General features: G+C 46.4%; 1 protein-coding gene across 1 annotated transcript; it reads left to right on the forward strand.

Annotated features, from left to right (window-relative positions):
- Positions 1-4,584: 4,584 nt before the first annotated feature.
- On the forward strand, positions 4,585-7,443 carry LOC125536562 (aquaporin PIP2-1). The gene is made up of 3 exons (XM_048699797.1): positions 4,585-5,309; positions 6,710-6,850; positions 6,952-7,443. The coding sequence occupies exons 1-3, from the start codon at positions 4,692-4,694 to the stop codon at positions 7,063-7,065; spliced, it is 873 nt and encodes a 290-aa protein (XP_048555754.1). The 5' UTR covers positions 4,585-4,691; the 3' UTR covers positions 7,066-7,443.
- Positions 7,444-13,228: the final 5,785 nt, after the last annotated feature.

Genomic DNA, 13,228 nt, shown 5'->3' on the forward strand with positions numbered 1-13,228 from the left:
CTTTGCTTCATCACCCTTTCTTCTTCAAGGGAAAAACCAACGCAAGCTCAAGAAGTAGCATACCACCTATGGCCTGGCCAACCTTTGAGAGCAGCTTCAGGCAGTTAAACCGGCCTAGTACTGCCCTACCACCGGACCGGGCTCTGTTGTGAGGCGGTTATTGGGCGGTGGTGGCCCGGTTGCTCTGGTCAACACATTTTGACTGGTACTACCGGTGGTCCGGAGCGGTTGTACCGCTCGGGAGTTAGCCACCACCCGTACTTGGGCCTGGCGGTTGTACCGACGCAACCACCGCTCCAACTACCGCTATGAGGGTGACTCCTCTCTATCATGAAGCGGTTGTTGGGCGGTGGTGGAGCCGTTGTTCTGGTTGGTCTTACTAACCGGTACTACCAGGCACTCCACTGGTTGTACCGCTGGCTAGGGTTTCTGCAGGGTACCCGTGCTTTTCGGTTGTACCGGCACTCATAGCGGTTGTACCGCAGTAGTATAAAAACTGTTGTAACGGTAGAATTAAGGGGGGCCTATTTAAGGGGGTGGTTTTTCCGCCTACCATTTTACCTCTTTCCTCTCTCTCTCTCTCCTCCATTAATACCCTTCAAGCTTTCTTGCCCGATCTCTCTCTCTCTAGCCACTCAAACTTGTTGATTTGCTAGAAATTGAAGGAGGAGACCTAGATCTACACTTTCACCAAAGGAAATTTGATTCCCCCATAATTTCTTGTGTGGATTTTGTTACTCTTGGGTGTTTGGGCACCCTAGATGGAAGAGGTCACCTCAGAGCCACATTCCATTATGGTGAACCTTCATGGTGGTGTTGGGAGCCTCCAATTCAGTTGTGGAGATTGCCCCAACCTTGTCTGTAAAGGTCTGGTTGCCGCCTTCAAGGGCACCAATAGTGGAACCAAGGCTTCTCGCATTATGTGAGGGCGTGAGGAGAATACGGTGGCCCTAGTGGCTTCTTGGGGAGCATTGATCCTCCACACTGCTTCAACGGAGACATACTTCCTGTCAAAGGAAAGGAACTTCGGTAACACATCCTCGTCTCCCCCGACTCCACTTATGGTTATCTCTGACCTTTACTTGTGCAAGCTTTACTTGTGTTATTTATCTTGCTTGCTTGTGTTGTTATCTTTGTTAGCATCATATAGTTTACTCACCTTGTTGCACATCTAGACAACCTATTTGTTGCTAAACCTAATTTGTTATGAAAATCTAAAAATTGGTAGTTGCCTATTCAGCCCACTCTAGTCAACCATATCGATCCTTTCACATGTCCATCATGGACCTCACTTCCAACGGCGACATCGAGGCCACTTACTCCAATGATGAAGAGTATGCCATGGGAGATGGAGGTGTCAGTGTCCCATGTGGGCACTTCCATGTCCCACGTCTTACTCAGCAAAAGGCAACAAATTTGACCTTAGGGCGAAACTATTTCACAAACTAAACTGTTTTTTGAAAGTATTTTACCCAGCTGACCCCTAATGTGCAGCACCTAACAGCAAGGCGTTGCACTCTATTATGCAACACCTAACACTCAGGCGCCACACTTGTGCAGCGCCCGATAGCTAGGCCCTGCACTACACTGTGCAGCGCCTAGCTGTAAGGAGCTGCACAGTAGAGTGTAGCGCCTTGCTGTCGGGCGCTGCACAAAAGGGCCAGTGGTGTGAAATATTTTCAAAGACGGTTTTTTTTGTGAAATACTTTCACTGTGAGGTCAAATTTGTCAATTTTGCCGTCTTACACTTACTCGTCGGCGGCCTGCAGCTTCACTTCCCGGGGCTCGTGCCCGCCGAAATGGACACACCCATGGGAAACAATAAGGACATGGAGCACATGCGCCGGTGAAGATTTATTACGCGTTCGGTTGCCATATTTGTTTTTTGGCACTCTGCATTTGTGTCCCAGTTGGGCCTGGCTGAGGTAAAACAGGCAGAAAACCATCATATACACATTGTTTGTTTGTGTGCTTGTAGGTTGGCTACATAAAGTAGCAATTTTTTCCACGGTGTTTGGTTGCCCGAGTCGCACTTGTTAGACAAACTACACGATGTTTGGTTGCGAACCGCATAAGGTTTGATCACCACTTCTCACTAGTGGTGACCTTACCACACACGATTTGAACATCATCTCAGTCCTAGCTAGAAAACAAATGGCAGTTCATCCTAGCTACTAACAAATGGCAGTACAAATTTAAGAGCCATATGGCTGAATTGGGGAAAGTTCATCGAAGCTAACTAGGTGGAAGTCCATCCTCGTCCTCTTCTGGAGCTGATAACATCATTAGGCGTCACCTCTTCCTCCTCTGACACAAGGTTATCACACCCTCGTTGTAGGATCTAGTTATGGAGGATACAACATGTAAGAACAAACTTAACCTGGGTAGGGTAAAGGTGGAATGGCTTATGATACATGATCTTAAACCTATTCTTCGAAGCCCCAAATGCCCTATAAACTGTTACTCTACAACTAGAGTGTCTGAGATTGAACAGTTCCTGTGGAGTCCTGAAATAGTTCTTGGAAGAGAACTTGTTCACATGGTACCTAGTTTTCCTAAAAGATTAGAAGAACACCAGGCCGACATGGATAGCCAGCGTCTCATAGGTAGAACTTGACATCGGGGATATTGATGCCATCAGGTCTAGACATGCTGTCAGTTAGAATGCTGGCATCATGGGCTGATCCTTCCCACCCAGCTAACACATATGTGAACTTCTCATCGAAGTGAACCACATCAAGAACATTCTGGCTTGTGTGCTTTTTACCCGTGTATGCTACAGCCTGTGACCTCGGAACTTTAGCAGTCACATGAGTACCATCTATTGCGCCAATGCAATCCTAAAAATGGCATGACAAGATGGTGTTATGGCAATCCTAAAAATGGCATGACAAGCATGTGAATGCATGAACTATGATTAGTGCTCACCTTGAAATACGGATACCATCTTGGGCTAGTGCGTACCTTGCTAGGAGTTTGCCCGGTTGGTAACCTAATCATCTCTCCTCTGAGCTCCCCAACAACATACAACACTTGCTTGAAATACCTGGAAATGGTCTCCAATGATCTCCTAAACGTGTTGTGGATAACCCTAAACCTCTGGTTATGACCTACAACATGGAGGAACATGACAACTTGGTATTCCACAACGGTGTGGATGATATCTTTCTGTAGCCCCCTGCTCCTGAACGTCTGCACAAGCCTGGAGAAAGGTGCCCTTTTTATTCGAAGCATCCATAGAGCCTCTGTGTCGTTGCAGGTGTAGATGCAGTCCTCTCGTGATCCCGGATTAACATTGGACCATAACGGTTGACAGGCTTGTCACTATGGTGAACAACTGTCTTGTGAACCAACATGATCCCATGCTTGAATCACCGCTATCAGTGTTGCTGCCTGAATTACCATATTCATCCGTCCGTCCATAACCTAGGTGACATCGATGGTGTGGTCAATAATGGTGCAATCGATCCTACACCGTCCTAACAAACGACCTAACGTGGGAGGGGAGGTTTTATCCTGCTTACCAGCTAGGAGCCGACGAAGCAGACGGGGGGAGGGGGGTGCATGGCTGAGACGAGGATGGCCAGATGGAGTCCAAGAATAAAAAGAAGGGGAGAAGCAGCTCGTACTGTCGGAGAGTGATGCCACCACCGCCACCTGTGTAGATCTGAGTCGCCACCGCCGCCGGTACCAATAAGTGACGAAGGCCTTGTCCTAAAGCAAGAGGTGACCGGGTAAATTGGAGGGGGGGGGGATTCACACCATCCCACCTCCGTCGATTTCCTTCTCCCGTCATCTTCGCCTATATCCCCAGCTGCACCGTGGCGTACGTCGTGCCCTGCTTTTGCCCCCCGACGCAGCCTGACTCGCTCGAAACAGCCAATTCGAGTGTAGCGAGGCTTTGAACTGTTTTAAGGTTCGTGTCGATGCGAGCCTGGCCTACTTGTATGCAACCAAACATGCTTTTTTTTCGCGCAGACCTGGTTGGGCTCTATGCAGTCAATCAAACACATCATTAGACTAGGTTATCTTCTGAACGCTTTTGTTTATGTCAAAAATGTGGAGAATGTGGTCTGATTTAAATGAAAATTCTAGTTTGTGTGAAAATCTTCCGGCGTCTGAAATATATGCGGCCGTTTGAGTACACGGTTGGATGTCTGACTCGATACTGTTCGTTTTTGGGGAGATGCCCTAATCTACGAAACACCTATCGTCTTCATTTTGTCACAATGCTCAGTCGGCAAGCTCTCCAAACTTCTAATGGAGGAAAGAGATATCCGTGAATCCTGGAACCTGGCGTTTGCACCCGCAGCGCAGCACATGCCCCAACAGCTTATCCACCTTACTTCACTGCAGCAGAAAAACAAAAGGCCCATTCAGTCTCATCAGCAAATTAAATACTACTCCTACTCGCATAAATAAAATTCTTTTCTTTACGGTTCAGAAGAAGAAAATACCTAGCTCAGTTTTCAGTTCCATGAAGGACACGAGCCCCTCCGTCCATCGCACACACACCACACACCCTCGCCTTGTTGTCTTTTACCTACCGCTTCTCCCCCGCTCCATAAATACCACCTTCCTCTCCCTCTCGTCACTCCCCCACCACACACCCCACCCCAAGCCCCCACCTCCATTTTTTCCAGTCAGGTTCACAGCGAGAAGCAACAGCAAGGCAAGCTAGCTACACGCCGATGGCCAAGGACGAGGTGATGGAGACCGGCGGCGGCGGCGACTTCGCGGCCAAGGACTACACGGACCCGCCGCCGGCCCCGCTGATCGACGCGGCGGAGCTGGCCTCCTGGTCGCTCTACCGCGCCGTCATCGCCGAGTTCATCGCCACGCTGCTCTTCCTCTACATCACCGTGGCCACCGTCATCGGGTACAAGCACCAGACGGACCCGGCCGTGAACACCGCCGCCGACGCGGCGTGCGGCGGCGTGGGCGTGCTCGGCATCGCCTGGGCCTTCGGCGGCATGATCTTCGTCCTCGTCTACTGCACCGCCGGCATCTCCGGGGGCCACATCAACCCGGCCGTCACCTTCGGCCTCTTCCTGGCGCGCAAGGTCTCCCTGGTCCGCGCGCTGCTCTACATGGTGGCCCAGTGCCTCGGCGCCATGTGCGGGGTCGGCCTCGTCAAGGCCTTCCAGAGCGCCTACTTCGTCAGGTACGGCGGCGGCGCCAACACGCTCGCCGCCGGCTACTCCAAGGGCACCGGCCTCGCCGCGGAGATCATCGGCACCTTCGTGCTCGTCTACACCGTCTTCTCCGCCACCGACCCCAAGCGCAGCGCACGCGACTCTCACGTCCCGGTAAGCACCACATGCCATGCCTCCGGGCCACAAAATTCTTTTGAAAAAGTAGAGTTTTCTTGTTCGTATAAGAAAAGCAAAGCTAGTTGTTAGAGCTTAACTGAAGACGGCATGCCATGAGGATAGATCGTCCAAATGAGGAGCATGATGCATACGTATGAACAAAAAGGGAGGAAAGCAAGAATATCCTATACGATGAACAAAATGGGTAGAATGATACTCCCTCCGTCCGAAAATACTTGTCATCAAAATGGATAAAAAAATATGTATCTAGAACTAAAATACATCTAGATACATCCCTTTTATCCATTATGATAACAAGTATTTCCGGACGGAGGGAGTACTCCTTTATCCAAGATATATCATCCAGAATGAACAAAAAGGAGTAGTAGTACATATGAAATGTCATGTACTCTATTTCTTTTGAAAATAAATAAGTGCTGCCATGATGCTTTAAAAAAATGTTTTGTCCTTAACAGTAGACATAAGTCTTCCCGTAGGCGTAAATGTGGGTCGTAACAGTCGTACTGGCGCTGCAATTGACGGGAGAATGAAGGATCCAGATGCATCTAGTACTAGAGTAGTACACGTCCGCGTGGCAGACACTCAGACAGTCACTAATGTGATAAGTATGTTTACTAGTCCAGTTAAGTCCCATCTCATCCACGGCCTTGGCCCATGTGGCCCCAACAGTAAGCTGAGCTGTATATGGGTGTGATAACACGTGGTCGATTTCGTCCAGGACAGCGCTGGTGAATTATTGGCCAGGCCCCCACCACCCTCACATCCATGATGAATTATTGGGTGGCCACCCATCCAGTCAGTATAAATTACTACCTCTCCTTGCAGCATGTGGCTAGCTAAATTCAGAGTTACTACACGATCTAAAAAGTTGAGAGTTACCACTCTGGGTTTGGGTGGTTCCGTCCGGTGATGGATGGTGCGAGCATCCCTTTTTGCGAGGGCACTGGTGAAGGTGCGGTTTGGATGTGACAAAACGTGATGTTCGGCCGCTTGCTTTGCCCGATCCCGTCAAAATATGCCATCGTACTGGTAGTCACTGGCTTTGGTCTTTTGGGGCGGTGAAGCGCGCACTGAGGCTGGGGTATGTGCCCGGAGGGAGAGGGAAAAGGAGCCTTCACTCCACGCTCGCTGCCGCTCCACCTAGTTTCCTTCCCGTTCAATCAAAAAGGGGCGGCAAGTGGCCGGCCTTTCACGACTTTGGGTGTCCTCCAGCACTCGCATGATGCGGACGGCCGGAGCACGCACGGCCATGCCATGCTTGGAGAACCAGCAACCTGAAAACGACCCCGCATGGGGAGTGCCGATTAGTTCAGTTGAGAAAGTAATTTGGATGGGTCTCATGCTATTATGTTTGCTTTGCTTGTGTCTTTCTCCAGGTGCTGGCGCCCCTCCCGATCGGCTTCGCCGTGTTCATGGTCCACCTGGCCACCATCCCCATCACCGGCACCGGCATCAACCCGGCCCGGAGCCTCGGGGCCGCCGTCATCTACAACAAGGACAAGGCCTGGGACGATCAGGTACTCCACTATTTATTCACACGCTCCAAACCGCCATTCCAGCAGTTCACCTTGGTGTCAAGTTGCCTTGATCTGATCTTGGCTTGATTTGTTTGTTGCAGTGGATCTTCTGGGTCGGCCCCATGATCGGCGCGGCGATCGCGGCCTTCTACCACCAGTACATCCTCAGGGCCGGCGCCATCAAGGCCCTCGGCTCCTTCAGGAGCAACGCGTAACAAGTTATCATCCATGTGATCTGCATGCAGGATTGAAGCAACGGCGACCCGTGTTGTGTCCATCCATCCACAGAGAAATGCGCTTTTGCAACTTCTCGACAGTTCAGTTCGGCCGCCGCAATGGTCGTGTTATTTATGTGTCGGCAGCTGCATATGCGTAGTACGAGTACGTGGTTGGCCTCCATGTGCCCGGTCCTGCGTGCCGTGTCTTGTAATTCGGTCCATGGGATCGCTCGCTTGTCTTAATTAGCCCGCATTGCTTTTCCTACTGTATTTAAATTTAGCGACCATATGTATGATCGATCCAACGTCGCCACCTTTCTGTCTAAGTCATCAGTCCACCAAGCAAGTGATCATCCCAAAATAAGTGTTCTCTCTTGTCTTGTTTGTGACGAGTGGTGGTGCTCTTGCTTTCTAAGTAGTACTCCCTCAGAGCGTTTAGCTTTTTCAGACACAGCCGACAAATGGCAAATTAGACAATTTTGCCCTCGATTTGAATTTCTCATCGTCTTCTTCCTCGCGTCGTCCATGCGTGTGTCTTCTTCTTCCTCTCGTCGTCCAGGCACTAGTCCCCGTCTCCAGGTGCTCGGGCTCGTCTCCAGGCGCCCAGCCCCGTCGTCCAGGTGCTAGTCCTCGTCTCCAGGTGCTCAGGCCCGTCTCCAAGCGCTCAGCTCCGTCGTTCAGGGGCTCGTCCTTGCCAAGTTTGGTCGCATCCGTCCGTAGTTGGTCGCCCCGTGCCCAGCTTGGTCGCTGCCGCCGCCCCAGCCTGTTCCTCGCCGCTCCAGCCTGGTCACACCCGCCCCTGCCTGGTCGCTCCCACCTGGGTCCTCGACACAGGTACTCCTCCCCTCGCCCTGCAATTCAAACAAAGATCAGCATAATTCAGCAACACACATTAACACAACATCAGAAAGAGGATGTCAGCAGAATTTACAACATAAGGAGTAATTTACACAAGAATTCACAAGATAGTTTCAGAAATTATCAGTACAGAGGATTTTGTTTCAGTTAAATGCATAGTTTCGGTTACAAATGCATAGTTGAACTTGAAGAATTCGATGGATTGCAGATATTGAACAGTCAATATAAAGGGAACATGAATCACACTCCTAGAGGTGCTCCACTTGTCTGTCAACATGGCAATCAACCATTGCTCTCAACCTAAAGGGAACATGGATTACACTCCTAGAGTTGTTGCACTTGTTTGTCAAAATACAGACCATCATTTGACACATCCTATAGCAAGTACACATAGAGTATCAGTACAAGGATCAGTGAGATGCTGCACTTGTCTGTCTATGCATTATTTATAGAATTTACAAAAGAAGAATTCACTATGAGATGCTGCACTTGTCTGTCAAAATACAGACTATTGTACTCCTACTTCACACTATTCCTTGTGTAAACATTACTGCATCATTGACAAGAATTTACAGAAGAATGTATTACTGGAGTATCACTTGTCTGTCAAGAAACATCACTACAAGAGGCGACGAGGGCTACGGCGACGCGGGCGAGAAGGATGCGGACGGCGATGCGCGCGAGAGGGATTTGGGCGGCGACGTCGGAGGAGCTAGGGATTCAGGGAGCGACCGGTAAGACTGTGAGTGTGGAGAGTCACGACAAGTGAGCGCGGACTGCGGAGGGGCAAAATGGGAAACAACAACAATTTCGTAGCGTTACGAAATTTCAACTACAGTTTCTAAACGCTCTTATAAAAGTTTACAGAGGGAGTACTATCTTGTTGCTGCTTTGCCGATGTGAATCTTCAAGCCCGAATGATCACATGTCGTGTGATGCGCCAACTCTTGTTTTCTGCCCTTCCATGTCCTGCTGCTCTACGGTCTCATCCACTCAGCGGAGTTGTCTCTTTCTCTCACTTTCGTTCCTTGATTCCTATATATAGCTATCACTTGTCATGATCCTTACACCTATCATGGGATGTTGTCATCCAGCAGGATTCTTTTCTTTGGATTGGAGATAGTGTTGCATGTCTTTTTCATTACGACCCAAGGCCATACAAACTCTTGTGTTGTAATGGAGGTGATTTGTTTCGATCAATTCCACCCTAAGTAATATGGTTCGGAGGTGATTTGTTTCGATCAATTCCACCCTAAGTAATATGGTTTGGTTTCATACATGGTGTCTTTCCTTTTCTCTTGTCGAAAGGGGGTCTGTAGATAATTTTTTTTTTGACTACTTTCGAATGATTTTTTGGCAGTGTGACAATGACTCGAGAAATACCGATTAGATTGGTAGAATGAGTTATGTCAGCCTTAAATTAGGGGGGCTTAGGACATCTTCAAAATGGACCCCTCAAATGGACACCGTATTCGCGTCCGCGGACAGTGAGACAGAACTGGTCATTCAATGTTGTCCTCCTACATTTCAAATCGAAATTGACCAAACGGGTGAATTTCATGCAAACGAGAAGTAACTTACTTAAGTTCGGACATAATTTACATATAACTGTTCAGCACGCAGGGTCACGGCAAACACGGGTTTTACAGTACGCTCTCCGCTCAAAAATGCTAGACCTACGTAAGGTTGTTACGTAACCTACGTAAACTTCCTTTTCCACTAACTAAACATCTTCCCCTGATTTTCAGGATGGGCCCCAGCCTCACTAAAGCCCAATTAAAGACTGCCAAATCATCATATGGTACGTAAGAACCTCTTCATAGATGTAGCATTGCTCCTCTCCACTAGTAGATCGAGGAGGGAGCGCTCACAGGGGTGCGCTCGCGCCGCCATCCTTGCCGCTAGCCTGCGCCGTAATGAAGGAGATCTATCTGAGTCGTGTGCATCCCCACTTCTCATCAGCTCCTCTGTCTCGATGTGATTTTCCGGTGTCTCATCTGCTCTGGTAGCAACAATGCAAACATGGCTTCCAACCGTCCCACTGGCGAGGTCAGAGACGTCCACAACAGCAAGATCGTGAAGAACCTCCTCAAAGAGCGAACACATCTATGATATACGCACAGGCGCACCCAAATTATCTTCTTACGTATCATCCACGCTCATCACTGAATTTTATCTGTTGATAGCCATATAACCAAATTTATAGTAGCATGCCAATTTTTATAAGTATGCCTATATCATGGCAGATTAGCTCTTTTGCCAACAGAAGATACCTTTTATGCCATGACAACAGGTTCTTCTTTTTTTGCCATGGCAACAAGTAGAGTTTTTTGGTGCATAGTTTTGAAGTATGGCAACTAAAATCTAACTTTTGCACGGCTACTAAACATGTGTTGCCATGGCAACTGAAGTTATTATTTTGCCCACGGCAATAATTGAGGATATGTTACGATGGCAAATTAGTTTTCTCAAATTGTAATAATGCAATAGTTTTATTTCCAGACCATGACAACCCATACTATATCCAAATGGCAAGTTAAGACGCATTTCTTGCCCTGGCAAATTGTTCATAATTTTATGTTTGCAATGTTCACTCTATTTTTCATGGCAGTTTCCATGCAAAGCATGAGAAAATTATTTAAAACATAAAGGCAAATTCCAACATGAATTTGCCATGGCAATTTTGTTCATAAGTTATGCACAAAAAATTTCTCATACAAAACATGGCAATTTCAGTTGAAATACCATGTCAATTTTTAATATAAATCTCCCATTCAATTTGTTGTTCATAATTTGTCTTTATACTGTTTCATTTCTGTTTTGCATCGCAATTTCAATGCAAAACATGGCAATTTTAACTAAGAGACCATGGAAAATTTATTTATTTTGCACCATTATATTTATTTTTTGACAACATGGCAAATTTCTTTTTATGGACTATGGCAAATACCTTTTTTGTCATGATGTGTTTGCCTTGGCAACTAAAAGCATATCTGATTTTATTAATTTTTATGGATGTTTTGCCATGGCAAAATAAAAGCATATGTTGCCATGTTGGCAACGTTTGTAGTGTCTTCGCTATATCTATTCAAAGATTGTCGTCATGGTTGCTCAATTTTTTTTTGTCATGGCATCTTTAAAATTTGGTTTTGCCATGTCAACTACAAATATGATATCATTGCAACTTAAGATGCATTTTCGATGGCGGTTTATTTCTCCAAACTTTCCATGTGTCTAGAGAACCAATTTTTTGCCACAGTTTTTCTAGAATTTACCATGTCATAAACTTTTCCACATTTGCCAATATTTTCGATGTCATTCTTTTTTGAAGTATATTATAGCAAATTTATTACTGCACCATGGCAAATTTGATTACTTGATCATGGCAAAAAAAATCAAAAATAGTTTCATGCCACCTGTACGATCCAGGAGCTTCAAGATTCGTGCTGGTAGGTTAAGCTAGTGGTTTGATGAAAGACATGCAGGAAACAAGCGCTAATTACTGGTAGGTGTCAGTAATTTTTGGAATAGCATTGCGGATAAATAGAGCCAAGTAGTCTGAAATAAAAGATGTATGTACAATTTTGGCTTTTATCTGAAGTTGCATGCACACAGGGTTTATCTATACACATATCACTGGTATGACATAAGCTTTTGTTAGCGCATCCAGATCACATTTGGTTGGCAGTACTGAAGGATCCTATTTTACGCAATGAAGCATACGACAAAAAAGTAGACAAGATGAAAGCTAATCGTATTGTACATGTCTAGAAAGCTAAATTTTCCGTATGTGATCAGCGTGCAAAGCACTTCTGTCTTATCCATGCTTGTTTTTTGGATTATTCAGCTACTAAGAACTTGTGTCCAGTGCTCGGTACAAGCAAGCATATATGGTCAAAACACTCTGATAACTAACAAGAAATATGTCTACCAATGTGTGCTCACTAACCTGTCTATGAAAAGGAGGTAATATCACCGAGGGTTATAGAACTTGTGTCGCATGTTTAGTTTAGTGCTAGAACTTTAAAAATACGGAGTTGACTTGACTTGAGCGTGCAGATACGGTCACTTCTCCCGTATCCGACGTATCATGTGCTTACGTGGCATGACAGAGCAGGGCGGGACCCACTGTCAGTGACTGAAACTGCATGCGTCATTTTTATTCAAGCTAGCGACCTCAAACATGCACACACATCACATAACCACTCCACCCAATATGAGTTGATGTCCATACAGAGACACTTCTTTTTATTCATTTACGTAGAGGATCTCTAAAATAAAATTAAAACAATGCAGCAGGAGCGGCTTGAACCCACGATATCAAACACAAAATTATATTTCCTCCGTTCCAAATTACTCGTCGCAGAAATGAATGTATCTAGAACTAAAATACATCTAGATACATCCATACTTGCGACAAATAATTCGGAACGGAGGGAGTATGAGCCAACCATGGCACCAGGCACAAATTCACGTCAAAGAAGAGATACACTTGATTTTATACTGAAAATGCCCGAGATTATCATACAATATGGATGAAAATTTGCGCGGTATCATTCTTGAACTTTATATTGCATACTTGACAAAATTCAAAATAAAATAAATTGGGCTGATTTAATCTTGAGACATATTATGAAACCACAACATTTTATGATCCAGTTTTTTTACGGGGAATTTATTTTTAAAGTTAGGTACCGTGTACAAATTTGCAATAAAAAGAAAAGTTAGGACGGCGCCTGTTGGAGCGGCTCACGCGCGCAATATTTTGCAGCGGCCGCTGAAGCCAGCGCCCTGCCGCGTGCAAAAAACCGCTATTTCCGTGTTGTAAAAAATTTCTATGGACACCAAGTATTCTCTATGGACACCAACTTGTATTGTGTGTCTCTATGCTCGAGGTCACTGCCCCCGGGGACATTTTCCCTTTTACATTTCTCCCACCCGTGCTGACAAGTAGGACCCGACATGGGTCTTTTGCGTAATTAAACATAAAGTGAGCAGTATTTTTTCAAAAACATGCACACGTCACACCAAGTGCTTCCCAGTGGGCCCCCGCCATGCTATCACGCCACGTAAGCGCGGGATACATTAAATATAGGCGAAGTGACCGTATCTGCACGTCCAAAACAAGTTGTGTGACTGTAATTCCATATTTTTAAAGTTCTAGCATCAAACTGAACTTGCGATGCAAGCTCTGTAACTATTGGTAATATTACCTCTATGAAAAACAATATGCCAGCCTTTCCTCGGCCCCTATTCTTTTGATCTGATAGCACCATCCCATGCCAGAAAAGGACAAAGATAC

Source organism: Triticum urartu, chromosome 2, assembly GCF_003073215.2.
Source record: "Triticum urartu cultivar G1812 chromosome 2, Tu2.1, whole genome shotgun sequence".
Taxonomy (NCBI): Eukaryota; Viridiplantae; Streptophyta; class Magnoliopsida; order Poales; family Poaceae; genus Triticum; species Triticum urartu.

Bases quoted from the DNA above. Each gene is read 5' to 3' on its own strand.
- LOC125536562 (XM_048699797.1), top strand. From the start codon at position 4,692: ATGGCCAAGGACGAGGTGATGGAGACCGGCGGCGGCGGCGACTTCGCG. The intron at 5,310-6,709 runs GTAAGCACCACA...GTCTTTCTCCAG, and splicing joins CACGCGACTCTCACGTCCCG to GTGCTGGCGCCCCTCCCGAT. The intron at 6,851-6,951 runs GTACTCCACTAT...TGTTTGTTGCAG, and splicing joins ACAAGGCCTGGGACGATCAG to TGGATCTTCTGGGTCGGCCC.